This window comes from Lepus europaeus, chromosome 18, assembly GCF_033115175.1.
Source record: "Lepus europaeus isolate LE1 chromosome 18, mLepTim1.pri, whole genome shotgun sequence".
In the NCBI taxonomy this organism is placed as follows: Eukaryota; Metazoa; Chordata; class Mammalia; order Lagomorpha; family Leporidae; genus Lepus; species Lepus europaeus.
Genome location: NC_084844.1, coordinates 43,494,083 through 43,520,771, shown reverse-complemented (window position 1 = coordinate 43,520,771; position 26,689 = coordinate 43,494,083). Strand labels below are relative to the sequence as shown.

General features: G+C 55.3%; 2 protein-coding genes and 1 non-coding gene across 5 annotated transcripts in view; 1 reads left to right on the top strand and 2 right to left on the bottom strand.

The window, feature by feature from the left end:
• The window catches only part of SLC46A1 (solute carrier family 46 member 1), a 50,361-nt gene extending 47,858 nt beyond the window's left edge, over positions 1–2,503 (top strand). For both annotated transcript variants that reach the window (XM_062175652.1, XM_062175651.1), the window contains 2 exons: positions 1,212–1,368; positions 1,916–2,503. In XM_062175652.1, coding sequence (XP_062031636.1) covers positions 1,212–1,368; positions 1,916–2,015 — 257 coding nt within the window. In that variant the 3' untranslated portion in view covers positions 2,016–2,503. The remainder of the gene's footprint in view (positions 1–1,211; positions 1,369–1,915) is intronic.
• Positions 1,363–25,973, bottom strand: SARM1 (sterile alpha and TIR motif containing 1). 2 transcript variants are annotated; one of them, XR_009864301.1, is made up of 10 exons: positions 25,218–25,973; positions 18,726–19,344; positions 16,896–17,108; positions 16,546–16,637; positions 16,217–16,452; positions 11,980–12,082; positions 11,719–11,908; positions 6,137–6,258; positions 2,753–6,006; positions 1,363–1,639 (listed from the first exon to the last, which is right to left on the bottom strand). XR_009864301.1 is itself a non-coding variant. In XM_062175649.1 (9 exons), exons 1-9 carry the CDS (start codon positions 25,685–25,687, stop codon positions 5,877–5,879), a joined length of 2,175 nt encoding a protein of 724 aa, XP_062031633.1. In that variant the 5' UTR covers positions 25,688–25,973; the 3' UTR covers positions 2,601–5,876. The 2 variants fall into 2 exon arrangements, 1 of the variants encoding a protein (XP_062031633.1); XM_062175649.1 differs by lacking the exon at positions 1,363–1,639 and having other exon boundaries at positions 2,601–6,006.
• LOC133747417 (small Cajal body-specific RNA 2) lies at positions 10,956–11,366 on the bottom strand. The gene has a single exon (XR_009864366.1). It is a non-coding gene; the product is annotated as a small Cajal body-specific RNA 2 (non-coding RNA).
• Positions 25,974–26,689: the final 716 nt, after the last annotated feature.

Here is a 26,689-nt window from a genome sequence, read left to right as displayed (position 1 = left end):
GTGTCCAGTTGCCCGGAGCTGGTGGAGGTCTACGCCACCTTGGGTTTTCACATCAGAGTTGGAACTTGCATTCAGCAGAGCACAGGATAACTAGGGCATTTACTCTGTCCAGACCTCAGCTCTCCCGTATGTAAAATGGGCACAATGATGCCGCGATCCCTGCTTCATGGGGTCAGAGTACGTAAGCCCAGAGAAAGCAAAGGACCGTGTGACAGAGGCTTCATTGTTTCAAGTGACAGATATAGATTCAGGCCCAGAGGGTGAAGTTGATTCGCCCAAGGTGAACAGTGGAGCCAGGGTGCACTCCAAGGGCGGTTGTTAAGGCCGGGGGTCTCAGCTCTGGGGTTCAGTCCTGGCTCTGTCGCTGACTTCAGTTTCCTCATTGTGACACGAGTGGTTTGCTCATGAAGACACCTGCAGGTCCTTCTCAGAGTTCTGGCCCAGCTTCTTTTGGGTCAGCGCTCACTTTGCCATCTGTGGGTTCTGCTGGCATGTCTACAAGGAACAGCTACTCAGGCTTCGGCGTCTGTGTAGCCCGTCTGGAAACAGCCGGCTCATTCAGTTTTCCCCATCTGCCCTGGAAGGAGGACCTGCTGGTGCCAGGCACAGCCCACCCTGGGCTCTGGTGCCCCCAGAACCCATGTGCCTTCATCCACTCAGTCAACCCTTTCGCAGCACCTGGGCTGTGTCCAGAGCTGTCGGGCAAACGGGAGGAAAGAACAGCCCTCAGCAACAGCTGCCTTTGGGGCCAGGCCCCGGGTGGGTGCACTGCGTGTGAACCTCGTGTTGCTGCCAGTCTGTGAGATGGATTCTGTCCTTATTTGTCAGAGCAGGAACGCAGCCCAGAAGGCCAAGTGTTCAGTGATCGCACAGCTGTTAAGTGTTGGACCTGGGACTCAAACCAGTGGTTACTCCCAGGCAGGAGAGGGCGCCGAACAGGATAAACCAAAGCGAGGGAGTTCCATCAGGCTTGTGTTAGACGAGATCACACATGCTTTTAATGTGTAGTTAATAACAACCAAGTATTGGGCAGCCCTTCTGGGCCAGGTGCCTCCCATGATGGCCTTATGGAACCCCAACACATGATGTGGTAGTATTTACAGGGGAGGAAGGAGAAGTGACTGCCCCGGTCACACAGCCCCGAGGCCGTGGTACCGGGGTGGGCAGCTGGGCCTTTCAGACCCTGGAGTGTGGTGTTCATTTCTTCACAGGCGCTCTCTTCTCTGCTGTGGCCTGTGTGAACAACCTGGCCATGCTCACGGCCTCCGGCATCTTCAACTCTCTCTACCCCGCCACGCTGAACTTCATGAAGGGCTTCCCCTTCCTCCTGGGAGCTGGCCTCCTCCTCATCCCGGCCACTCTGATTGGGTACGACAGGGCCCTGACCCCAGGCTCACTGGGGAGCCCCTTATCCTCAGAGGCCCCCCTGCACCCCTGAAGAGGCAGCTTCACTCCCAGAACCCGTGCCCTGGTGGTATCTCATCCCAGGCTGATGCGCCCCTCGAACATAGCTGCGTAATGCGTTGGGGGCTGGGCCCCAAGGCCGAGGCAGAGGGCAGGACGGATCAGGCTGACCGCAAGGCTGTGTTCCCTCCTCCTGTCTGCGTCACCCCTCTCTGTTCCCATTTTACAGCGGGACCTGCGGTGGTAGAACCGGGTGAAAGGGAAGCCGGAAAGCTCCCTCTGCTGGTTGTGGCTGGGCCCCGGGCTGGGCTGGCCTGCTGACTTGTTGCCCTGTCGCCCTAAGAGTTCCTTCTCAGAGTCCCCTGTGTCTGGGACTGTCCTCCACCTCACAGCTTGGGGGGTGGGGGGAGCCACCTGAACCAGCCCACCCAAGTAAGGCCCCTGTCTCTTCTCCAGACAGGAGTTGAGGGGCCCCCTTGTCAAATCTCACCCCCCCTCTGGTCTCTTACAGGATACTGGAAAAGGCTAGTTCTCGCCTTGAATTCCAGCAGTTTCCCCAGAGCCCCGAACTACCCGGACCAGAAGACAAGAGGGCAAGACGGGCAGAGTGAATCCGAAGCAGCGGAAGTCTGCCTCCAGGAGCCCAGCAGCGCTGGCGCTCCCTTCAAAGGACAGTGCTGTGCCTGGACGAGGTGCTCAAGTGCCACCTGTTCACGGCTAAGCCAGCCTCTGATTAGGATCCGGACCGGCCACTCCCACAGGGGACAGCATAAGGTGACCCCTCCGGGGAGCAGAGAGCTCCTGCTGGAGGTGACACTTCAGGGACCTGGTGAAGCGTGAGGTTGCCATCTCTCCTCCTAGCAGACCGCACAGCCCTCAGTCCCAGGTCCCTCGTGTACCCAGCAGCCACCTGTCACTCCTTAGTGAAGGGTGTGGAGCCTGGCCAGTGGCAGCCCCAGGGAGAAGATGGCTGTGGGAGGGATCTGGTGCCCTTTGGAGGAGAGTGCTGCTGTCGCTTGGTTGGGAACCAACCCTGGGCTGTGCCTGCCCAGCCCTGGCTTAACAGCGCCATTTGTCACAATAAATCATTTGGCTCAGACATTCCATCCCCCAGGGCAGTGGGCTTGTTTTCTTGCTTCTGATCTGCCTGGCATAGGTCAGACAACAGAAGCTGCTGGGCTGGGCAGGAGCCCTTGAGCTGCCCTTGGGATTGCTGCTGGGGTATGGGCAGCCTGGGCCTCGTCTGCAGGAGGGAAGGCCCCGCTGCCCGCTGCCAAGAGCCAGTGAGAGCCTTTCCTTGAGCTCACCTGTGCCGGGCTTCCCGCCACCCCAGCCCAGGCAGGAGTACCTGCAGCGCCTCCCACTCCTGGCATTTCAGCAGAGCTGTGCTGAGACCATCCCTCGTGGCTCCGTTCAGCAGAACCCGGGAGCTGGGCCCGATTTCCCACAGGATGCAGGGGCCCAGCTTCCTGGAGGATGGAGCACGCATTTCTAGGCAGTTCGGAAGGTCTCCACCTGAAGCTGAAAGGCAGTACTTAATTGAACATGAGCCCGCGGCCGCTTCTACCCTCTCTCTCTCACCTGCCCCACCAGCCAGCTTCCCACCTGGAAATCATGCAGCCCAGGGCCAGCCGGGGCCAGCCGGGTCTCTGTAGCCCAGGCCCATTTCCAGCCTCCTGCCCCCTCCCAACCCTAAGTGGGAGACCTAAGCAACCACAGGGATTCTGTGAAGAGGGGAGCGGTGTGAGCTGGCCTCGTGCTCTGGCCGGGGGACCTTGGGCAGGCCTCTGTAGGAAGGGCCAGATCAGCGGGACCGTGGGGACCACACCTGCACAAGGTAAGAAACCCGATTAGTGATGCTCCGAGACATGTCCTGGGGGGAGAATGAACGAACTGTGGCTGGACTTTTGGACTTTGAGTGTCCCTGGGCAGTTCTTGGCCCCTGCGGAGAGGTGGGGAAGGGACCTCGCTGACTCAGCCCCAGCCCAGGGCCAGCAGCTATAGCCCAGCCAAGCAGAAAATCCTGGCCTTGTAGACCTGTGTCAGCGGGCTTTGGGGGACAGGCTGCTGCGGAGCCCTGAGCCTCAGGGTCAGCTGTGGGGGGCCGGGTGCATGCCCTGCCTGTGACCTGAGCAGTGTTTGTCACAGCAGGGGCGGGGGTGGCGGGGCAGTCATCCTGAACGGTATTGGCCTGGCTGCGGCAGGCCCAGTACTTGGGCTGCTCTGTGTGGGGGCTGAGTGCTGATTGCCAGAGACAGAGGCAGCACAGCAGTGGAGGGTGTACCCTACAGAGAAACCAGGAAACCTGAATCCTGCCGGAGAAGGCCTCAGGAGGAAGAGACTGGGACAAAAAGACAGCTGCCCCTGGCTCACTCGCTGTATTATTGACTGCCCAGTGAGGGCAACGTCCAGGGCTGAGCCCCAGGCTGGCACGAGGACACTCGTGCTGCGCAAGGAAGGAGGTCAAGTGCAGTCCCAGCCAGAGTCAGGGCTGGGACCGGCTCAGCTGTACCTGACGGGCAGGGAGTGGAAGGAAGGCGCCTCGAGCCTGGAGTGAGACCTTTGACTTTGATGCTGTGGCCCGAGAGCCAGGCATGACCTGGGCCGCTGAACTGGCCTTCAGGTGAACCCACGGGCCCAGGAGGGAAGAGGCGGGGCAGGCTCCGGCCAGCTGCACGGTGCACCAGCACTGGCAGGAGCCCGGGGTGACTGCAGGGGCTGCTCTCTCGTCCTTCTGTCTCAGTGGAGGGGAGACCTGGGGCCACTGCTGCTCGGTCACTTCCCGAGGCCCCTGGGCCAGCCCTGTGTGTCTAAAACCAGCCCCCATCACTCGACTTTCTGGGCGGGGGGAAGCAGCAGCTCTGCATGGGACGCAGCCTCTGGGATGATTCTCAGGAGGGCAGATCCTCTGCCAGTGGCCTGGGTGCCAGGAGACTTGGTTCTGGAACCTGGGGCTGCCTACTAACGACAGAACACTCAACCTTTCTGAGCCCCGATTTCCTTACCCATGAAGTGGGGGTCTAATAGCAGATGGGGTTGGTGGGAAGAATATAGAGACGAGCGAGTGGGGTGTTTGGGAAATGGCCAGGTGTGGGGGCTGTTCATGTTTTAGAGGCTTGCTGCCACCTGGGAATTTGTGAGAAATGCAGACCCTCAGGCCCCATCTGAGTCTCCTGAGTGAATTTTAATGATTCCCAGGCTGTTTGAATGCACGTTCACGGTGGAGAAATGGCCCTAGGTGACAACCCTAGGTTCTGCCAGGCTACAAGGATTGCCATCTGGGACTGCCTGGTCCCCTTCCCACTGAGCAAGTGGTGGGCAGCCCTAGGTGGATGAGGGTCTGGGGAAGCCAGCTGGGCCAAGCCAGGCAGGAACCAGAGGCACAGCACCAAAACATGGGATAGGTGGGCTTTGAGATATGGCTTCCTCCTGCCCAGACAGGCCCAAGCAGGAGGCTCCTGGGCACCAGCGAGTGCAGCGAAGCCAGGTGCAGCTACAGATCAGCCAGAGTGAGGACCAACCTTGAGTCATGTGGCAGAGGAAGCTGACCCAGTGGAAGACTGGGAGGAGGTCTGGGACCTCGCCAGGCTGAGTAGGGGCCCCGAGTGGTTAGGATGTAAGGCCACAGGCTGGCAGGAAGCAGTGAGCCCAGGGGCCAGGCACAGTCTGGGTGGAGAACCACTGCTGGCCTCCCATCTCGGTCTCCTTGCCCAGGACCTTGCGAGATGTGTGCCTTTGACACGGATAGGCAGGTAGCTAGTGAGCCGCAGGAGCCAAGGACTGCCTACATTCCCAGCCCAGTCTCTCGGTACTGACTCAACATGGCTGAAGGCTCAGCCTACCCACTCCTCATGCGGCCGAGCCTCAGCTCCATCATGCAGCAGGCGCCACGTGTGCTGCAGCCCTGCCCCAGCCCTGCCTGCTTGGAGCACTCAATCAGGCCGTGCTCCAGCACCACCCCACCTATAAAAAGGACGATCCCGGCCCGAGGGGGGGCAGTTCTCCCTCCTGGGGTTGGCTGCCCTCATGTCTGTGTCCCTTTGCCTTTCAGTAAGTCCTGCTTTCCTGTGTCACACACATAGGAAGCAAGAACCTGGACCCAGTCTAACAGGGGGACTCTGGGGTCCCTATAAGCCCTTCCCTCTACTCAAGCTGCCTGCTGTCAGGGCAGGAGGAGGGAGACTGCGGTAGCCCCTACCCCACCTCCTGTGTCTCCAGAACTGGGCTGGGACCATCCCCATGCCAAGACAGAGGACCTCATGGCCAGGCCTGGGGGAGGTGGGAGGCCCCACCCCAGTGCCTGGCTCCCTCCCCCCAACATTGAGGCAGGTGGGGTTGAGCTGGGCCATGTGGACAGGGACAGGGAGAGCCATTTTCTGAGCAGAGCTCAGGCTGTCTGAGCCCAGGTGGCCTGTTTGTGGTGGGGACAATGGCAGTGCCAGTCACGGTGGGGCTGGGGACCTGGGGCCGGGTTAGGCCGGGCCCATCGGTGCAGCACCGTCGAGACTGGTGTCGGAGCCTGCGGATGAGTCTCTGGAGGAGCGGCCCTGCAGGAAGCGGATGATCTTCTCGATGGTGGCCTCCTGGTACTCGTGGGACCACCTGTGAGCACAGAGGCCATCTGGGTCAGAGGCCTGGGCAGGGGCAGTTGCTGGCCAAGCGCCTTTCTGGTTTGCTGCCCTTCAGGATGACTTGTCCCCGCCCCCTCGCTCGCGACCCGCCTGGGGCTCACTTGATGCCGTTGAAGGTGAGCACAGCCTGCATGTCCTCCGGCAGGGCCTGGGGCTCAGGCCACTCGAAGCCATCGATGACCGGTACGATGTTCTTCCCGCAGCTCAGAGCAGTCACAATCTCCTGGAGCGAGAGAGGAAGGAAGAAGGAGACCCTTGTCCCTACCCAGGGACACCGGGGCCAGGCAGCTGCTGGGACGCCCACGGGTCCTGAAGTCCACGCTGACTTCTCCACCATTTATTCTAGCTTAATAAAACATAACTATTGGGCCTTTGTTCCAGATTCCTGGCACAGAGCTCCCCAAGTCCCTGGAATCTCCTGAGTGATGAGTGTCCAAAGAGTGACTCCTAGCTGGGGTGGCTGGGTGGCTGGGGGTGGTGGGCTTTCTGATGACCAAAGCCTCATCGCAGGGTTGGGGCTTTGAGCCCCGCTCCATGGCCTCTGGAGAGGGGCTGGAGGTCAAGTTGGAGCAGCAATGGCGGGTGGTCATGAAGCTGGTGTAAAAAACCCTGGACGATGGAGTCTGAGAGCTTCCAGGCTGGTGCACACATTCGGGTGCCAGAAAGGTGGCGCCTTGGGATGAAGCGTGGCAGCTCCACATCCCTCCTTTGCACGTGGCCTTCGCTTCTCTTCCGTGTGGCTCTATGTCATGCCACTCGTAGTCAAGTGCTTTCCCGAGTTGTATGAAACAGAAGCAGTAGCAAAATGGAATCACTTATATCAAACCCCAAGAATATGGTTAGGAAGGTGGTGCGCACAGGCACGTGTGCCAAAGGCAGTACCCATCCCAGGGACTGCGCAAGCCGGAGCAATTCCAGAGAAGCCACTTGCCCAAGGACGTTCAAAGTGACTTTCCACCAATGAGCTAGCGCCAGCTCCTACAACTAGTGCCCATAACCAATGGTCTTTATGCTAAAACAGCTTGTGTGGACTTTGCCCTGTTTGTTGTGTAAGCTTCCTCTCACCCCAGGTGCTTTGGATGTGCCTCTGGTCAAAAACAGCACACGGATCCCGAGTATTTATTTCTGAGTAAACTTGGTTTTGGAGAGTAGGTCTGTCACTCGATTTAGGATGACAGTTCTTTTTTTTTTTTTTGACAGGCAGAGTGGATAGAGAGAGAGAGAGAAAGGTCTTCCTTTTCCGTTGGTTCACCCCCATAATGGCTGCTGCGGCCGGCGCACCACACCAATCCAAAGCCAGGAACCAGGTGCTTCTCCTGGTCTCCCATGTGGGTGCAGGGCCCAAGGACCTGGGCCATCCTCCACTGCACTCCCGGGCTACACCAGAGAGCTGGCCTGGAAGAGGAGCAACAGGGACAGAAACCGGGACTAGAACCCGGTGTGCCGGCGCTGCAGGTGGAGGATTAGCCTATTGAGCTGTGGTACCGGCGGCAGTTCTTTTTTTAAAAGAATTATTTGAAAGGCGGAGAGTGTGCCACCAAATGGCTGCAACAGCTGGGGCGGAGCCGGGCTGAAGCCAAGAGTCCTGCACTTCAGAATTGAGTGGGATTGTAGGACACCCAGGCAGTGTTGGGGAGCATTAGTTGCTGGTGTGGGAAAAACACCGCATCCCTGCCTCCCGACTGCTCCCCGGGAGCCTTGCCAACTGCACTCCTCACTTTACGTCGCCTCACCCCTATTACCTTCACCGCCTCCCAGGCCTCTCCTCACTGACTCTTGCTCCCTCCCACTTGCCCTCCACCTAACTTACCTTTGCAAAACACAAGTCTGATCATGTCACCTCCTACTCAAAACTCAAGACACTGTACGGCTCTTGGAACAAAGTCCAAACTCCTGAATGTGGGCTCCAAGCCCCTGTGTGGTGGGCCACAGCTCGCTTCTCAAACTCCACCCCTGCGCTGCCCTCCCAGCCAGCCTGCCTCTGCCATCCTCCTGTCTGCCCTGGGCCTTTGCACATGCTCTCTCCTCTGCCTAGAAATCATTCCTTTGCCCCTTCATGTAAACCCATTCATTTTTCTGATCTGAGCCTTGCTTTTTGCTGGAGAAATTGTCCCCTCCCCCTCCTAGGTTTCCCCACTCCAGGCTCTTATGGGCTCTGCAGAACATGATGAAGTTAAAGATTTAAATTAACTCATGGGTAATTTTCTTAATACTGCCAGGCACAAGGGCAAGGACCGAGTCTGCTTCTCACCTGATGTATCCAAGCATCTTGGTGAGTGAGGGTAGCAGCTTGGAGCAGCAGGTAGGGGCTGCATCCTGAAATGCTGTCGCTGACATAGACTCTGACCTGAGGCAACAGCAGTGGCTCTGAAAATCGGTTTCCTGATACACAAAACAGGATTGGGGCCGGCATAGTGGCGGAACAGGTTAGGCTGTGGCCTGCAATGCGGGCATCCCATATGGGTGCTGGTTCGAGTCTCAGCTGCTCCACTTCCCAGTCCAGCTCCCTGCTAATGGCCTGGGAAAGCAGTGGAAGATGGCTCAAGGGCTTGGGCCCCTGCACCCACATGGGAGAACTAAAATAACCTCCTGGTTCCTGGCTTTGGCCTGGCCCAGCCCTGGCCGCTGCAGCTATTTCGGGAGTGAACTAGCGAATAGACATTCTCTCTAACTCTGCCTTTCAAATAAATAAATTAAAAAAAAAAAAAAAAAAGAACTCCAGGGTTAATGACAATGCCCATCTTGTAGGAATGCTGTGTGGGGTAACTGACACCCCAGGGCAAATGACTAGGCCAGTACCGGCTTCTCTGTGGGGCTCCCGATGGCTCATGGGAAATGCAGTGAACACATCTTTTCCGTGAACATCTCTGAAACCCCTTCAGTGTCTGCTCACTAAGAATGGGTGTTGTTTGCTGCTCCTCTGTACAGTGAGGTGGTTCGGAGGCTGCCGTGAATGGTTAATGGTGCCTGGTAAGTGCTTATTGATGTTTTTAGCTTTTCCTTCCTAAGGGGGCTGCAGGGACTGGAGTTTTTGGAGTGCGGCTCACTTGTGGTTTTCCATATTGATCACCCACTAAATGTGGCTTCTGGGAAAGGAGGATTAACTCTCGAGGCAATCAAGCACTGAAATCGACCAAGAGGGATGATGGGGCCTTTGGGACGGGTCCAAGGCGAGGGCTCTGCCACCACCCCATCTACGTCCTCTCTCCCTGCCGTCTGCTGGGACAGCAGTGGGTGCCAAGCCCCCTCGTGGAGCGGAGCCTTCCTGCCTGACTTTAACCCTGCCTGGCTTTGTCAGGAGCCTTTACTGATGAAGAGGAGGCCTAGAGAGGAAGAGACTTCCTCCCACGTCACACACCTGCCTGGCAGTGACGCAGCTGAACCTCCAGCTCAAGGCTTCGGAGTTCAAGTCCAAACCCTTTTGGCTCTGTGCTGAGCGGGTGGATGAATTCTGACCCTGAAGCAATTTACTTGGGAACATTTAGACATTTGTTTCATCTAGAATAACACAGAACAACGCCAATACAGACTGCCCGCTGCACAGATCCAGAGGCTGGCCAAGGAAGGGATAATGGCTCAGTCGAGACCTCTCAGCTGGGCACTGAGCTGGGTGACAACAACAATGAATTGTACCTTTCAAAGCAGCCGGTAGACAGGATTTTGTTCCCAACACAAAAACGAGAAAAATCTGAAATCACAGATATGGCAGTTGCCATGATCTGATGTTTATGTACTGTTTACAAGTATTGAAATGTCACAATGTGTCAATTAAAATAAAAACATACATTAAAAAAAATTACTGGGGCCATGGGTTAAGCCGCCACCTGCAACCCCAGCATCCCATATTGGAGCACTGGTTTGAGTCATAGCTGCTCTGTTTCTGATCTGGTTTCCTACTAATGTGCTCAGAAAGTAGCCAAAGATGGCCCAAGTGGGCCATAATCCACCATGGGGGGCAAAGTTTTGTCTCCTCAGCTGCTTGAGGACAAGGGCCCACCTCAGATGACTGCTGCATCTCTACTCCAACCCCAAATCCTGCTGATGAATAATTAGTATCCTGAGGCTGTGATAGGATCCAGCCGTCCATCTATTCTGGAAAGATTCAGTAGGTCCCTGGCATTGTGGCACAGTGGTTAAGCTACCTACCACCTGTGATGCCAGCCTTACGTAACACAACACAAGTTCGAGTCCTGGCTGATCCACTTCTAATCCAGCTCCCTGCTAATGACCTGTGAAAGCAGCAGAGGATGGCCTAAGTGCTTGGACCCCTGCCACCCACATGAGAGATCTGGAAGAAGCTCCTGGCTCCTAACTTTGGCCTGGTCCAGCCTCACCTGTTGCAGCCCTTTGGGGAGTGAACCAGGGGATGGAAGATCTTGCTCTCTGTCTCTCTCACTCTCACTCTTACTCTGCCTCTCAAACAAATAAATCTTAAAATCCCCAGTGGATGTCTGAAACTGCAGATCATACTGAATTCTATATGTATTGTGCTTTTTCCTAAAACACCCACTTAATGTGAAGCTCACTTTACAAGTGAGGTAAAATAAGGTAACAACAGCTAGTGACAGAATGGAACAATTATAACAACATACTGTGATAAAGGTTATTTAAAACTTATGAATTGTTTATTTCCAGAATTTTCCATTTAATGTTTTTGAACCTTAAATGACCACAGGTAACTGAAACTGTGGAAAGCAGAGCTGTGGCTAGCAGGGGACTCCTGCAGTCATAATAATTATGCTAATAACAATCACCACCATTACTGCACCAACGTTTAGCAAAAACATTTCACAAAGTGTAGCTCCTCTAATCCTTGTTACACTGTCCTGAGAGGGTACCATTAATATAATCCCTGCTTCCTGGGGATTAAGCAAGATACCCAAGGCCAGAGCCAGGATTCAAACTCACAGTTTTGCGTTTTCAGATCAGAATTGCCTCAGTAATCAGCGGCCCGGGATAAGTGCAGCCCCGTCTATCTGATCAGTTCACACTTCTGAGGGCAAGGCCCTGTTGGACCAGCTCTGGGACTCTGGGACCCCGGTGTTGCCACTGCCCAAGGGCCTTGCTGCATAGACCCCAAAGACAGGGCTTAACAGAAGGGACCTGGTGAGGCTGGGGTCACGACCCCATCAAATAAGATCAAGGTGTGTGGAGGGGTGAGGGCATGGTGGGGTAGGGGTGGGTGTACTCACTCCTCTTGTATGTAAGATGCATGCCGTGCATACACACATCCGGGCATCCGCTCACGCCTCGGCCCACCTACACCTCCCGCGCGACACTTATGCACAGCATACACAACTCTTACCCAAGGCCACTCTCCCTCTCGTGCCTAGTTCTGTGCTCTTAACAATGGCTCCATTCTGCCCTTCACAGAGCTCTCCTGTACCTCACAGGGGTTATTTTTCATCCCTCTCTGGCCCTAGCAACAATCTTACCAGGTGAACAGGGCAGGTGAGTTATCTCCATTTTATAGACACAGGAACTGAGACTCAAATGAGAGCTCAAGTTGCTGTCTAAAATCATACTAAAGTCAGAGCTATGACACCGGAGTTTCAGGGGGCCAGAGAAGTACTTTGGGGGCTAAGTGTTGCTGGGGTACGCAGACAGGAAGGAACAGGAGGAGGACCCCGTCCCTGGGCCACGGGCCAGTGCTGGGGCTGCAGAGGCCCAGGCTGGTACCCACCTTGTGCACCCAGTCCTTGCAGTCATGGTCCTGCATGCACTTGTCCAGGGCCCCGGCTGACAGCACCAGCACGAAGTTGCGGGCTCCCATGACGCTCTGGATGAGTTTGTCCTCGAACTTGCCTGCTTCCAGCTTCTCCACGTCGATGAAGACGCTGAAGCCGTGCAACTGCAGGTGCACCTTCAGGAGGCTGCCAAGAGGTCCTGCGTCACTGCCGTGGCCTCGCCCACAGCCCCGGGCTGCCTGCCCGCCCCCCTTTACCTGGCCAGCTGGGAACCTGAGCTCCTGCGGTAGCTGATGAAGACATCGGGCGTGTCCCCGCTGGGCTTGCAGCCGGTACAGGGCAGCGGGGAGTGCAGCATTTCTAAGGCAGGTGAGAAGCAGCATGGTGAGGGGAGCCCCTTCCCATCACCCACCACGAGGTCCATGAGCCCCTGGGGTCTTAGTCCCCTGTCTCCTGTCCATCCAGACCTCTTGCTCCATAAAGGGTCACTGAGGCAGAGGGATGGGGCCCACAGCAAGCGAGGCCGTCCCAGAAGGCAGGCATTGTGTTTCAGGGGCATGGTGGGCACCCTCCTGCACCTCGGGAACTCCAGTTGGCACAGCCAGCCACCCAGAGGCGTGCCAGACTCATCAGCTCCCCAGTGCTCCCCTGACCCCTTCCTCCCAGCTTCCACCAGAAACCCAGTGTCAGCTGCAACCCCTGCCTCTCAGTTATTTATTTATTTTGACAGGCAGAGTTAGTGAGAGAGAGAGACAGAAAGGTCTTCCTTCCTTTGGTTCACTCCCCAAATGGCCACTACTGCCGGCGCGCTGCACCGATCCGAAGGCAGGAGCCAGGTGCTTCCTCCGGGTCTCCCATGTGGGTGCAGGGCCCAAGGACCTGGGCCTTCCTCCACTGCCCTCCCGGGCCATAGCAGAGAGCTGGCCTGGAAGAGGAGCAACCGGGATAGAATCCGGCACCCCAACCAGGACTAGAACCCAGACTGCCGGCGCCGCAAGTGGAGGATTAGCCTAGTGAGCTGCGGTGCTGGTGCCTCTCATTCATTTATTCAGCAAAAAAGATGCTCCTTGACTTAGGCTGGGGTCACGTCCTGGGGGACCCATCGTCGCTGGGAAGCATCGTAAGCTGAAAGTGTGAGTTACACACCTCACCTACTCAACGGTGTAGCTTAGCCTTACCTATCTTAACCATGCTCGGACGCTTACGTCAGCCTACAGTTGTGCAAAGCCTATTTAATAGAAGTGTTGAGTAAATGTCTCATGTAACTTAGTGAAAACAGCACCAAAAGTGAAGAAGAGAATGGTTAACACGGGTGTGTTTTCACACCATTGTGAAGTCAAAAAACTGACAGTCAAACCGTTAGAAGTCGGGGACTGTCTGCATGTAGTAAGCACTTACTGTGTGCCGGGCACTGCCCTTGTAGAGCTGGCTCTGAGCCACACAGCACCCTCTGTGGGCTCCCCCTTCTCAGCTCTCCAGCCCTGGGGGTCCTCCCTGTGTCCCAGCCCCCGGCCACTCTCCGGGTGCCACTGCCCAATCTAATCCACGTGCTGCAGCTGCCCGGGCGTCTTTCTGAAATCCAAATCCAGTGATGGCACTGCCCGCCTCGTGGCTTACTGCTCCCTACAGGAGCGGTTTTGTATGTGTTATTTGTGTCCTATGACCCTCCTGTTTTATGAAAATGAGTGTTTTCAGGAGCTGCAATGGAAAAGTGGTAAAAACTGACTTGCTGTGGTTGAAACAAAGGAACAAGACCACAGCCCAGTCCCTGTGCATGTGTTTGCTGAGTGAATGGATAAAATGAAAAGAATGATTTCCTTATAACATTCACACTTAACATCCATAGACAATATTTGTCTGTTTATAAAGCAGAAAGGCTGGGGCTCAAATCCCAGTTCTGTCATCTAATGGCTTTTAAAACCTTGGGAAATGTATTTAAATTCTTTAAACCTTAGTTTCACTATCTTTAAAATTAACACCCAAGGGACCAGGGTTCTGGCGCAGTGGGTTCAGCTGGTGCCTGCGATGCCAGCATCCCATATCGGAGTGCTGGTTGGAGTCCTGACTGCTCTGCTTCTGATCCAGCTCACTGCTAATGTACCTAGGAAAGCAGAACTTGGACCCCTGCCAGCCATGTGGGAGACCCAGATGGAGTCCCAAACTCCCGGCTTCGGCCTGTCCAGCACTGGCTAGTGAGGCTGCTTGGGGAGCGAGCCAGTGGATGAGAGATTTCTGTGTGTGTGTGTGTGTGTGTCTGTAACTCTGCCTTTCAAATAAATAAGTCTTAAAAAGATTAACATCCAATTTGGACATGTTTTAAGCTTTGATCATAATGGAGTTTATACAGGGTATCCATTTCCAAAAGCTCCTCAAACTGGACATTTTTAAGTGCTTGTTTTTATTCTTTAAAATGTTTCTGGCCGGCGCCGTGGCTTAACAGGCTAATCCTCCGCCTTGCGGCACCGGCACACCGGGGTTCTAGTCCCAGTCGGGGCGCCGGATTCTATCCTGGTTGCCCCTCTTCCAGGCCAGCTCTCTGCTATGGCCCGGGAAGGCAGTGGAGGATGGCCCAAGTGCTTGGGCCCTAAACCTGCATGGGAGACCAGGAGAAGCACCTGGCTCCTGGCTTCGGATCAGCACAATGCGCCAGCCGCAGCGGCCATTGGAGGGTGAACCAAGGGCAAAAAGGAAGACCTTTCTCTCTGTCTCTCTCTCTCTCACTATCCACTCTGCCTGTCAAAAAAAAAAAAAATGTTTCTAAAGTTTTTTTTTTAAGAGTATTTATTTGAAAGGCAAAGTTACAGAGCGAGAGCGAGAGCAAGAGAGAGAGAGAGAGAGAGAGAGAGAGAGAGAGAGAGAGAGAAAGAGAAAGAGAAGAGAGAGAGTTTACATCTGCTGGTTCACTCCCCAGATGGCTGCAATGACCAGGGCTGGGTAGGCCAAAGCCAGGAACCAGGAGCTTCCTCTGGGTCTCCCATGTGGGTGCAGGGGCCCAAGCACTTGGGCCATCTTCTACTGCTTTCCTAGGTGCATTAGCAGGAAGCTGGATTGGAAGAGGAGCAGCCAGGACTCGAACTGGCACCCACATGGAAAGCTGGCACTGCAGGCTGTGGTTTAACCCACTGTACCACAGCCCTGGCCCTTCTAAAATGAACTTTTCAAAAATTAAGGGACAGGCCGGCGCCGTGGCTTAACAGGCTAATCCTCTGCCTTGTGGCGCCGGCACACCGGGTTCTAGACCCGGTTGGGGTGCTGGATTCTATCCTGGTTGCCCCTCTTCCAGGCCAGCTCTCTGCTATGGCCCGGGAAGGCAGTGGAGGATGGCCCAAGTGCTGGGGCCCTGCACCCGCATGGGAGACCAGGAGAAGCACCTGGCTCCTGGCTTCGGATCAGCGAGATGCGCCGGCCGCGGCGGCCATTGGAGGGTGAACCAACGGCAAAAGGAAGACCTTTCTCTCTGTCTCTCTCTCTCACTATCCACTCTGCCTGTCAAAAAAAAAAAAAAAAATTAAGGGACAGCTATTTTGCAAAGCAGTTAAGATTTTGCTTGAGCTGGCCAATCCCATATCAGAGTTCCTGGATTCAAGTCTCAGTTTCACTCCTGATTCCAGCTTCCTGCCAATGCACACCCTGGCAGCAGGGTGGCTCAAGTAGTTGGGCCCCTGCCGCCCACGTGGGAGACCTGGATTGAGTTTCTGGCTCCTGCTTTCAGCCTGGTCCAGCCCCAGCTGTTGGGGGCATCTGGGGATGGAACCAGTGGATGGGAGGTCTCTTCCTGTCTGTCTGTGTCTGTCACTGTCTCTCTGCCTTTCAAAATAAATCAATAAATACAAATATAAAGAAAATTAACACTGCATAGGATGGAAGTAAGATGAATAAGATGTTGTCTTAAACAATACAATACCTGGTATATGTTGACAACAATAAATATTAGCTAAATTCTAAGCTAGTAAAGGACATCACGTCAGTAAAGTCGGAGGCTGCTGAAGCCTTTCCAGACTCATTCTGGATAGGCCCTGGGTTCCCACCCATACTCCAGGTGTGCACCCCTGCTGCCTCCACAGTTGCATGCGCTACCTCCTGCCACTCTCCCATATCTTCAAGGCCTGGGCAGGCATCCCCTCCTCTCCGCAGTCTAGACCTGGGTGCACAGGGTAGGCAGTGCTCCTACTGGGCCCCCTGGAGTCCTGGGCAAGCTTCCTGCTGGGGCCACCTCCCGCCCCCTACCTGCCACAGACTGGGAGCTTCCTGAGGGCAGAGCTCAATATACTCATCTTCACAAGGTCAGAATCCAGTCTTCCAAATGTTAGTGGAAAATAAGTGGTATGAAAAACCGATGCATTGATTTGAAAGTGATTTTTCATCTAAATAAACTAACTCCATTTTTTCCATGAACCTCTGGAAGTACCCAGGAAATGTGCCCCATCCATCTCCACCCCTCCGGGGCTGGGGCTTTAGAGAGGTCCCGGGGATCCCTGGGGTGCGCAGCCTGACCTCTGGCGGCAGTGAGAATGCGTGTGCGGTGCACGCCCAGGTGGATGCCGCAGTCCTCCAGCAGCTGCTGCTCGGACACGCGGTGCAGCAGCGAGCGGTCCAGGCCACAGCTGACCAGGCCGTAGGTGTACTGGCGGAAGCGCGGGTCCAGGCTGCCCAGCCAGTCGGCCAGGTTGCTGCGGTCACATGTGGCGTAGTTGGCGAAGGTCTTGAGCTCCGTGAGCTCCCGGAAGAACCTGCACCCCAGGGAGGAGAAGACACTTAGGTCCTAATGCATGACTGGGGGTGGGGGTGGGGCAGTTGGCCCTGGCTGGCACGAGGCTGCGTACCTCTTGCGAGTGATGCCCGATTTCATGCCCAGGTCATTCTGGAGTTCTTCCTCGGTGAGCCGCAGCAGCAGATCACCGTCCACCTGCTGCTCCTGGGGGGCGGAAGGGTCACGTGTAAGAAAGGGCCCCCTCCTCAGCCTCAGCCATGGGACCACGAGCCCAAGATGCAAGGTGAGGGAACTGCCGGCGGCGGTGCAGGAGGCAGAAGGGACCCAGATGGGTGCCGAGGGGCCCAAGAGGGTACTCGCTCCCCAGCCCCAGGAGCCCACCCTGGCGCCATGCGCTTTTGGGTTGAGAGGGGGCACTGTGGTCTGCGCCCTAGGGGACACCCGCAGAGGCCATGGCCCTACCCGGAAGCTCTGGCAGTACTGGGAGAAGCCAATTTGCTGCAGCCACGTCTGGACCTCGGCCTCCTTCCAGCTGGCCACGCAGGGCAGGATGGGCCGCGGCACCTCCTCACCCAGCAGGCGTAGTGCACGCTTGGCCAGAGCTGACGTGGTGCCGTTGGTGGAGTAGGAAACGAGGCGCTTCAGGCTCTGGATGGCGCCGATGTCGCTGAACACCTAGGGAGGGGATGGGGAGAAGGTGGCTTAGGTCCACCTGCTCCTCCCACCGCTGACAGTCTCACCAGCTGCCCCAGTCCTGCCTTCATCCGCTGTCACCTAGTGCTGGGGATTCCTCTTTAGACTTCTTTAGACAGAAGCTCTTTAGACTTCTAACCAGGTTCCCCTCATGTGTCCCTTTCATAGCTCCAATCGCCCTGGGATAGTCCGAGCTGTCAGTATGGCCACCAGGCCCTGTGCAGTGCAGCCTCCACCCACTTCTGGCTCGCCCTGTGTTCCTGAAAACCACCCGGGCACACACCTCCCAAGGCTCTCACACCTTTGGGTCTTGGCCCTTACTTTTTCCGGGCTGCTCGAAGGACCCCTACTGGAGTCCTGTACCTGGCACGATGGATGGGGGTGGGGGCCTCAATGTGTCTGCTGAACTGCACTTACTTGGCCTTGATTGGGACGGGGAGACGGGCCTGGTGATCGTGGCTGCTGCCCAGATTCAATCCTTGGGGTCCTCCCTCCCTATTTCCCTTCTCCCAAAGCATACTGATTTGCTCCCACGGCCCAACTCTGGGGTGCAGAGGTCACTAGGAACGAGAGGTCTCAGAGACCCTTCACATAGTGGTCTCTTCTTGATCTACAGGGACATACATGATGGTGACAGTCCTCTGTGAGACATACCCCATTGAGGACTCCCAGATGAGAGCCAGCTGCAGACAAGTTGGACCATGGGACCATGCCCTGTGTGCCAGCTGTCACTGGCCCCCATCCCCCCAAAGAAATGCAAACATTATAGGGATAATGTTGAATCTGTAAGATTTTAAAAACAAAACCCACTAACTTCTAGTAATGAAACTGCAATTAATCCTACATCCAGGATAAGAATTGCTGCTGTGGTCCAACTCCTTCAGGTGTCAAAAGGATAAAAATAAGGCACAGAGAGGGAATGCCAGGTGCCCAAGGCCATGCAGCAAGTTAAAGCAGCACGCAGAGGCTGTGGCTTAGGTGTTGGGGACTCAGGTGGGGGTGCCTGACTGCCAGTCTCCAGCCACCACCTTCCCAGACTCCAGACCCAAACAGGTGAGGTCTCCACTTGCTGCTCCCTCGCCAGTCAACCCCTGGGCACCAGAACTCAGTATGTCCCTCTGAACTCACTTTCTGGACCCACTCTGGCCTGTATCACCCAGTCCACCTTTTCCCCTGGGTTGCCCCTGCCAGGAGTCACCCTCAGCTCCTCTCTCTCCTTCCCCCAGTTCCATCTCTTCAACACCTCTTGAATCTGTCTGCTCTCTCTGCCACTACTGCCTCCACCATCGCCTCTGCATCTCCCCCTAACCACAGCCTCCTAGGGGTCCCAGGTCTCCAATCCCACCTTTGACCACCCCCTTTCCACACAGCGGCCAGGGTGACCTGGGTAAAACACACGTGTCCATTGCTTGAAAACCTCTGTGTCTTCCTCTTGCCCCCAAGGACCAAGTCCAGGCCTTGCATTCAAGGCCAAAGCGACTGGCCTCTCAGCCCTGGTCTTGCTTCACCGGATTCCAGGGTGTACTTCGAGTCCCACTTCAAAGTCCCTTCCTCTGGGAAGCCTTCCCAGATGCTCTCTATCGCCACACCTGCACCCACCTTGGTCTTGCCCTGCAGGCTCTTGATGGCAGCCTCCGCACAGAGGTAGAAAGCCCCGAGGCACTGCGCCTCCAAGCGCGAGGAGTCGAGCAGAGGCACGAGGCGCTGCAAGTCGTCGGGCCCGCGGCCCTGACTTGTGTCGCTGGCGTCCACCAGGCAGCGGGCGAAGCGGCCGGGGTCCAGCGAGGCCACAAGCGGCTCCACCAGCGCCAGCGTGCCCGAGCGCTCCACTTCGCGCTCCACCTCCTTGTTGGTTGCCAGCACCGCCACGGCCAGGCAGGCGTGCAGCCGCAGCAGCTCGTCCTCCTTGGAGAAGGCGAGCGGGAAGAGCCACTCGGCCGCGCGCTTCTCCACCATGCGCCGCTGCACCGCCTGGCCCCCGTGCAGCGCGCAGTTGGCCAGCGCCAGCGCGCAGTGGCGCAGCAGCGCCGTGTCGGTGCGGCGGCACCAGAAGAGCACGGCGTCCAGGCCGCCAGCCGCCACCAGCTGCTGGCACGTCTCCTCCGAGTGCTTGAACATGTGCTCCAGGATGCCCGCCACACTCCTGGCCAGCTCCACGGGCTCGCGCTCCTTCGCCAGGTTCAAGATCACGCCCATCCCGATGCGAGCCACGCGATCCCTGCAGGAGCCAAGTGGAAGAGAATGGGAGGCGTGGCTTGCCTGGGGTCGGGAGGCCTAGTCACTTAAGGCCTCATTAGGGTTGTATGAGACACGAGGGAGCACGATCCTTCCAACCTCCTGCTCTGGGAGGATCACTCTGGCCACACCCATTTTCTTCCCTACTTCCTAACCATTGACAAGCAGTATGTGTAGTGACTGACAGTCTCGGCTCTGGGCGCAGACATCCGGCCTAGCGGTTAAGACACCCGCATCCCACATTCCAGTGCTGGGTTTGGTGCCCTGCTCTGGGCCCTGACTGCAGCTTCTTACTAATGCAGACCCAGCGAGGCAGCAGTGATGTTCAAGTAATTGGGTTCCTGCCATCTGCGTAGGAGACCTGGAGTTTTGGCTCCATTGTGGGCATTTAAAGAGCAGATAGGAACTCTCTTATAGTTTGCCTCTGTGTCTCTCAAATTTTTAAAAGTTGAAAGAAAGAAGGAAAGAAAGAGGACCCCAGCTCTAGAGCAGACCTGGGTCCTGGTTTCTTCTTTGCCATTTTCTTTTTTCTTTTTTTGAAAGGCAGAGTGGATAGTGAGAGAGAGAGACAGAGAGAAAGGAATTTTCTTTGCCATTTTCTAACTGTGGCACCTTGGGTACCTTCTTTTATTTCTCTTCCTCAGTTTCCTCACCCCATAACTGGGAGATTAAGAATATTAAACTCGGCCGGTGCCGTGGCTCAACAGGCTAATCCTCCGCCTTGCGGCGCCGGCACACCGGGTTCTAGTCCCAGTCGGGGCTCCGGATTCTGTCCCGGTTGCCCCTCTTCCAGGCCAGCTCTCTGCTGTGGCCAGGGAGTGCAGTGGAGGATGGCCCAAGTGCTTGGGCCCTGCACCCCATGGGAGACCAGGAGAAACACCTGGCTCCTGCCATCGGATCAGCGCGGTGCGCCGGGCCGCAGCGCGCTGGCTGTGGTGGCCATTGGAGGGTGAACCAACGGCAAAAGGAAGACCTTTCTCTCTGTCTCTCTCTCTCACTGTCCACTCTGCCTGTCAAAAAAAAAAAAAGAATATTAAACTCATAAGATTATTATCAAGACTACTGAGATAATCCCTACAGAGAGCTTAGCACAGTGCATGGCACACAGCAAAAACTCCACAGGTGTGAACTTGTCATTTCTGAGGTGTCACTTGAAGTACACCACTTTAGCCTTGCCTTCAAATTTTCCCTCACTCCTTACTCCACAACTGGGTCGTATTTACTCATGCATTCAACAGTTGCGTGTTGAGGGTTTACTCTGGGCCAGGCACTGTGCTAGGGGCTGAGACTAAACAATGACTAAGGTTGACTGGAGCTTATCTTCAGCTAATGCAAGAGCAGAAGCTATACAAAGCAAGTAAACAGTGAATGAACAAGACAGGAGTCATATGGCCATGTTGCCAGCAAAACGGATGATGTAATGGAATATGACTGGTGCAGGGACGTGTCTGAGGCACTGACATCTGAGAGCTAAATGTTGAGAAATCCCAGCCTGCAGATGTCTGAGAGAACAGCATAATAGGGAGACAGAGGGCCCAGGACAAAAGCCCCAGGGCTGGTGAGCTGGTGTGTTTGAGGAAGAGAAGGTGGCCAGAGACACGGCAATGTCTAAGGCCAGTCGGGAAAAATAGAAGATCAGCAAGGGATTCACACAGGAAATGTGTAAGTACATATTCAAATCAACAAGACATTCAATAGAAAATAGGCAAGGATGCAAACGGGAAGTTTACCAAAGAGGAAATTCAGTGTGTGAACAAGCAGAAAAAGAGATGCTCCAGTTCATCAGTAACCAGAGAAATAAAAAACTAAAGCAAGCGTTATCATTCTACACCTATTAGACAAGCACAGTCAGAAGCTGGATTTTAACAGACGGTTAGTGGGGTGAGGGGTGACAAGCGCCCTGGAGCACTGTGGGTGGAGGTGCAGGCTGGGGCGGTGAATCTGGAAAGCAGACAATCTCTGCCCAAAGAGACTGTCACACAGATCAACAAGGGCATATGGACAAGGATGTTCACTCCAGTATTACTTGTGGTGAGAGGAAGTTGGGGGCATGGGGTATCAAGCCTGGAATAACAGGTAGCTTGGGCACTGTGGAGGATTTGGGAGCAGTTGCAAATAACTGAGAAGAAGAAAAGAGCAATGGGAAGGATCTTCAAAATGGGACATTGGGTGGGAAAAAGAAACAGAATGCCATATGACACCATTTGCATCAACTAAAAATCCATGCACACAAAACAGTAAAGATGTTACCAGGTCACGGAAAATCCCTATGAAATATACTGAGTTGGTGCTTATGGGGTTCAGACAGAAGGATGATGGTTGTATTAGTCAAGAGGAGACAGGGAGGCTACATTCCAGGCATTTCCTGCAAAGCGGCGGAGATGTCAGAGAGCTGGTGCGCTCAGGGAGCTGTCCACACCTCCCTGTGGCTGAGGCAGAGAGAGAGCGTGGGGAGAGAAGTCAGTCCTGGGAGGCTCTTGAGCCATCTCAAGCCACTTCTACTTTATCTTGATGGTAAATGGGAAACCACTGAGAAGTTCCAGAATGGGGAGTGACCTGGTCATGTGTGGGTTTTAAGAAACTCACTGTGGTTGCTAAAGAGGGGACAGGTCCAAAGGGTGAGCCTGAGGCCCAGAAGAGCAGACCAAAGAGTAGCCACCCTCCTGGCAGAGGTGATGGCTTCGTCTTACAGACCTCCACAAATGATGTGCTCTCCATGTGATGTCACCTCCAAAGACTTGGAGGCCCAGGCATCCATGGGGCCCTGGCCTGGTGGCCACCAGAATGACCACAGCACCTGTGACTGTGTGCCCACTACAGTGCCCAGAGGAGTCCAGACATGCCATAAAGCCAAGGCAGCTTTGCTGAGCCAGCCTCTCTGCTTGTCTGCAGACCATCCCCAGAGGAACATCCCTGGGCAGCCAGAACTGCAGCTGTTCCTTCTACTAGGGTGAAAACCAAAGCTCAGAGAGGTCACAAGACATGCACAAAGTCTCACAGCTTCTAAGAGGCACAGCTGGGATCTGTACCCAGATCTGTACCCAGTCTATCTCCAGAATTCAAGATCTATCATCCTCACTTTGTACTTCAAGGCAGAGTTCTAGAATGTCAGAGATGGGATGTGTGTAAGGAATCATCTAACCCCAACACCCTCCTCCTTGGGGACTTGCCTAAGGTCCAGTGAAGGGAAGTGCTTGTCCAGGACATCAATTTGGAACTGGGAGTTTACTCTTGACCCCAAGCCCTCACCTGTCGCTAATGCACTTGGCACCTTTAGGGAGTTGGACAGTACATTGGGTATGAGAACTTTTCACTCAGCCCTCAATTCTTCTGTGGGCTGATAGAGTGTGGGCCTGATGAAATGGGCACAGACTTTGGAGCCATACAGGTCTGGGATCAAATCCCAGCTCTAAAGGTGGGAGAATTATAAGCATATATATGAAAGTATTTAAAAAATTTGTAGATGAGTGGAATTAAAAAATGAAGTTATTTTGGTGCAAAACCTTTTTGAAATTTATGCATAATTTTTCATAATACACATGTGAAATTTTTGAAGAACCTTCATATCTAACAAACATATAAATGCAGAGCTTCCATATGGATACTCTGGAAGGAGATACAAGAAACTTGTTCTAGTGGTTTGCCTTCAGAGAGGGGAAGAATTTTTAGTTGCACACCTTTGGTGTACCTTTGCACGTTTGAATTTATATGTAATTATTTTCTGGTTTTAAAAATATTTTTTCCTCTATTCATTGCATATTCTTGGGAAAACCATTTAACATCTCAGGACACATTCCTTGTTGTCTTCCGATGGATTTGGGATGTGAACTTAGAGGGCTACTGGTCAGATGGGGGCTCCCTGGGTGTTGTGGATTCACATCCAGAGAGCCCTACCCTGTTGGCTTATTCTGGTAGTTGAACTACCAGGTGAGAGAACTGTGAACTGGGCTCCTGGGCAGTGGCTGCAGCAGCCTCTTGGGGGAGAAGGGAGCTGCAAGAAGGAAAATGGCAAAAAGGGGGTGGGTGCATTGAAAGACCTATAAGAGGAGGCAGCGGGGGGCGGCTGATGGAGGAGACAGTTTCATAAATTTAAATCTTCCGTATATTGGCCCTTCTCTGTCTTCCAGCCCTGACACCTGATAGTCCAGAGGGGTACAGAGACTGCCTTTCTTGGAAAGGGTTTTCACAGCAAACAGGTGTGCTGAGCTCTGTCCTTGGTCCTGAAGTGAAATAGCCATCACTATGTGCCTTTCTTGGAGCTGTGGATACTGGTTAGTGACTCTCAGTAACTCTGAGCCAAGTGAAGATTGGTGTCTCCAACCTTGAAAAATATCAATGCCATCTGCATCTTGCAGTCTTCTTCTAGGATGCTGACTATACCTCCTCTCCAAGGGTTCAAATTAAAGCTGCCCATCCCAACCAAATATGAAGCCAACAGGGCACGCTCACTATCTGAGCCTCACCACACCCAGTGAACACCCTCCCAAATTCAGGGCTCATCCTCATCAGGGCACATGATGTTAGACAGGAGATTAGTGACCTGCTGAATAAACAGAACCCTATCTCAGTCTCCCCATCTGAACTACTTCATCCATGCACTTTTGTCAGTGTATAATTTCCATCAATCACAGTAATTCTTCCTTTTTTGAAAATGGTAAGGGAAATGCCCCAACTCATCCCCTTACACCTATGAGAGCTGCATGAGCTGAACATCCTTGCAAACTTTTCCAAGCCTGAAGAGCCTAAGTAATCAGCCTGCTACAGGGATGTGACAGCCTGGTCTGCTCTGTTATCAGAGGGGATGGAAAGTGAGACTTTGACAGTCTTTATACTCCAGGGGAGACCCCAAAGGCAGGGGAAAAGGGGGGCAACCCAGCTCATTTTGGTACCACTGACTTTGGCTCAGAGCTACATAAGGAAGGAGGAGAGAACACAGGCTGTGTCTGGCCCCTGCCTGCCTCTAAGTTTCCTTATTCATCCCAGCAGAAAAATGTCTGTTCCTGGGGCCAGCGCTGTGGCGTATCGGGGAAAGCCACCACCTGCAGTGCAGTACTCCATATGGACGCTGGTTCGAGTCCTGGCAACTCCACTTCCAATCCAGCTCTCTGCTATGGCCTGGGAAAGCAATAGACGATGGCCCAAGTCCTTGGGCTCCCACACCCACGTGGGAGACCTGGAATAAGCTCCTGGCTCCTGGCTTCTGGTCGGCCCAGCTCTGGCCATTGTGGCCATCTGGTGAGTGAACCAGTGGATGGAAGACCTCTCTCTCTTTCTGCCTCTGTCTCTCTGTAACTCTGCCTTTCAAATCAATCAATCAATCAATCTTACAAAGCAAGCAAACAAACGAACAAACAGAATGTTCTGTTCTCCGGCAGCAGTGGCAGAAGGAGCTCCTGTCTGAACAAGAAAGGACGATGGAGCAAGAGGTGCCCTGGAGCAGCAGGAAGGGTTAGTAACCCTAAACCAGCACTCATTTCAGCCAGGGCACAAGGGAACGCAGGGGTCTCTCCTACCTTTTTCTGAGCATGGTGTCCTTTCCTGCACAGGCGGATGGAATGCAGGGGAGGGAAGGTCACACAGGAGGGCACCCAGACCCAGGGACAGAGAGCTATGGGCACAGATTTCTGCCCTACTACTCCACTCCTCACCCCTTGGCCCTGGGAGCGAGTGCTGGCTGCACCATTAGTTCATTGGGTGACGCTGGGAAGTCTCTAAACTTTCCTCGTTTGTAAAACGGATGCACCAGTCTCTGTTAGAGGCACGGTGCTGGTATGGTGTAGTGAGGCAAAGGCACAGCCCCAGGCACTCGGGACGCCCACACCACGCGGCGCTCTCCCCCCAGCCCTGTGCCCTCACCGGTTCTCAGCCACCAGGATCTGCTCCAGCAGGCGCGCGGCCTGCACGCGCGTCTCCAGCTCTGGCACTTGCAGCAGCCGCAGCAGCAGGTCGAGGCCGCCGTCCAGGCGGATAGCATCGCACAGACCCTGGGCCACCTCGCGGCCCACGGCCGGCAGCAGCCAGGCCTCCTCCACTAGCTGGAAGACCTCGGCCAGGCCGGCGCCCACAGCCCGCGCGCCACCCGCCTGCTTCAGCGCAGACAGCGCCTGCTGCAGCTCTGGCAGCGCGCGCTCCAGGGCGCCCTGTACTTCGGTGCCCACTCCGGGCGACACCTCGCGGGGCCCGCGGCCGCCCGCCGTCCACCACAGGCCCGCGCCGCCGCCCCCCTCCGGCCCTGGCACCGCCAGCCGCTCGGCTCCCGGCCGCGGGCCTGACATGGCGAAGAAACGGCACAGCTTGTAGGCGGAGAGGAGCAGCGTCAGGACCATGGGCGCGGGGCCGCGGGGGACATCCCCGGCCTTGGGAAGGAGGGGACCCGAGAGAGGGAGGGGGAAGAGGATGCAAGGGGGAGGAATGGAGAGAAGGGTACCAGGCAAGGGCGCCTACGGGAAGTTCGGGGGAGGGGGAGGGCAGGATCCGGGGCGCAGCGGCTGGGGAAGAGGATGTGAGTCCAGATGCGGGGAGTGGGCGGAAGGAGTGAGCGGGAAGCCAAGGGATGGATCGGGTCGGGGGTTGGGGAGCTCAGAGTCAGAACAAAGCGCGGTCCAGAGGGCTTTGAGATGCTCTGCAACAGCCACGCCCCTGAGCACCCACGACCCCGGGACGGGGCTCCTCCCTCGCCGCCTGCGCAGCCCCACCCTCAAGCCGTCTCCAGCCACGCCCACGCCCGGCCCGCCCTCCTGCCCAGGGTCTCTGCCTGCGCAGGGAAAACCCGCTCCGCAATGTGGCAGCAACACCGCTGAGTGTGCCCCTTCTGCTCGTGGTTAAAGCAATCGCATAACGGTTCCGTGCAGCTCTGAAAGCCCTTTTACACCGGTTTCCAGCCTCACGGCATACCTATGTGGCAGGGTCAGCGTTCCATTTCACAGCTGAGATGACTGAGGGCCAGAGAGAAGAGATGGGCCAAAGTCACACTCCCCTCTGATTCCAGCACGGGACAAAGTCACTGAAAACTCAGAATCAGTTCCACCAGGTGGTGAGAGGATTTCAGAAGGTCTGCTGATGTCAGTGGATGTTCTCTGGGCAGGGGAATCAGATTTATGGCAGTCAAAATTGTGCTGCATGGGACCACTCCATACAGATGGTGAGACTGAGAGTGGGGACAAGGAGTATCCTGCCCAGGATGGGTGGGTTAGTGGAATACTCAGGGGTCAAGTTGGTCCAATGGGTTACCATTCACTCAGTTTCCTGTGGTATGAAGACCAGATGGGGAGACCAGTCCATGTACGAGAAGAACCCAGACATAAAACCTTGTTCTTTCATGATAAAAA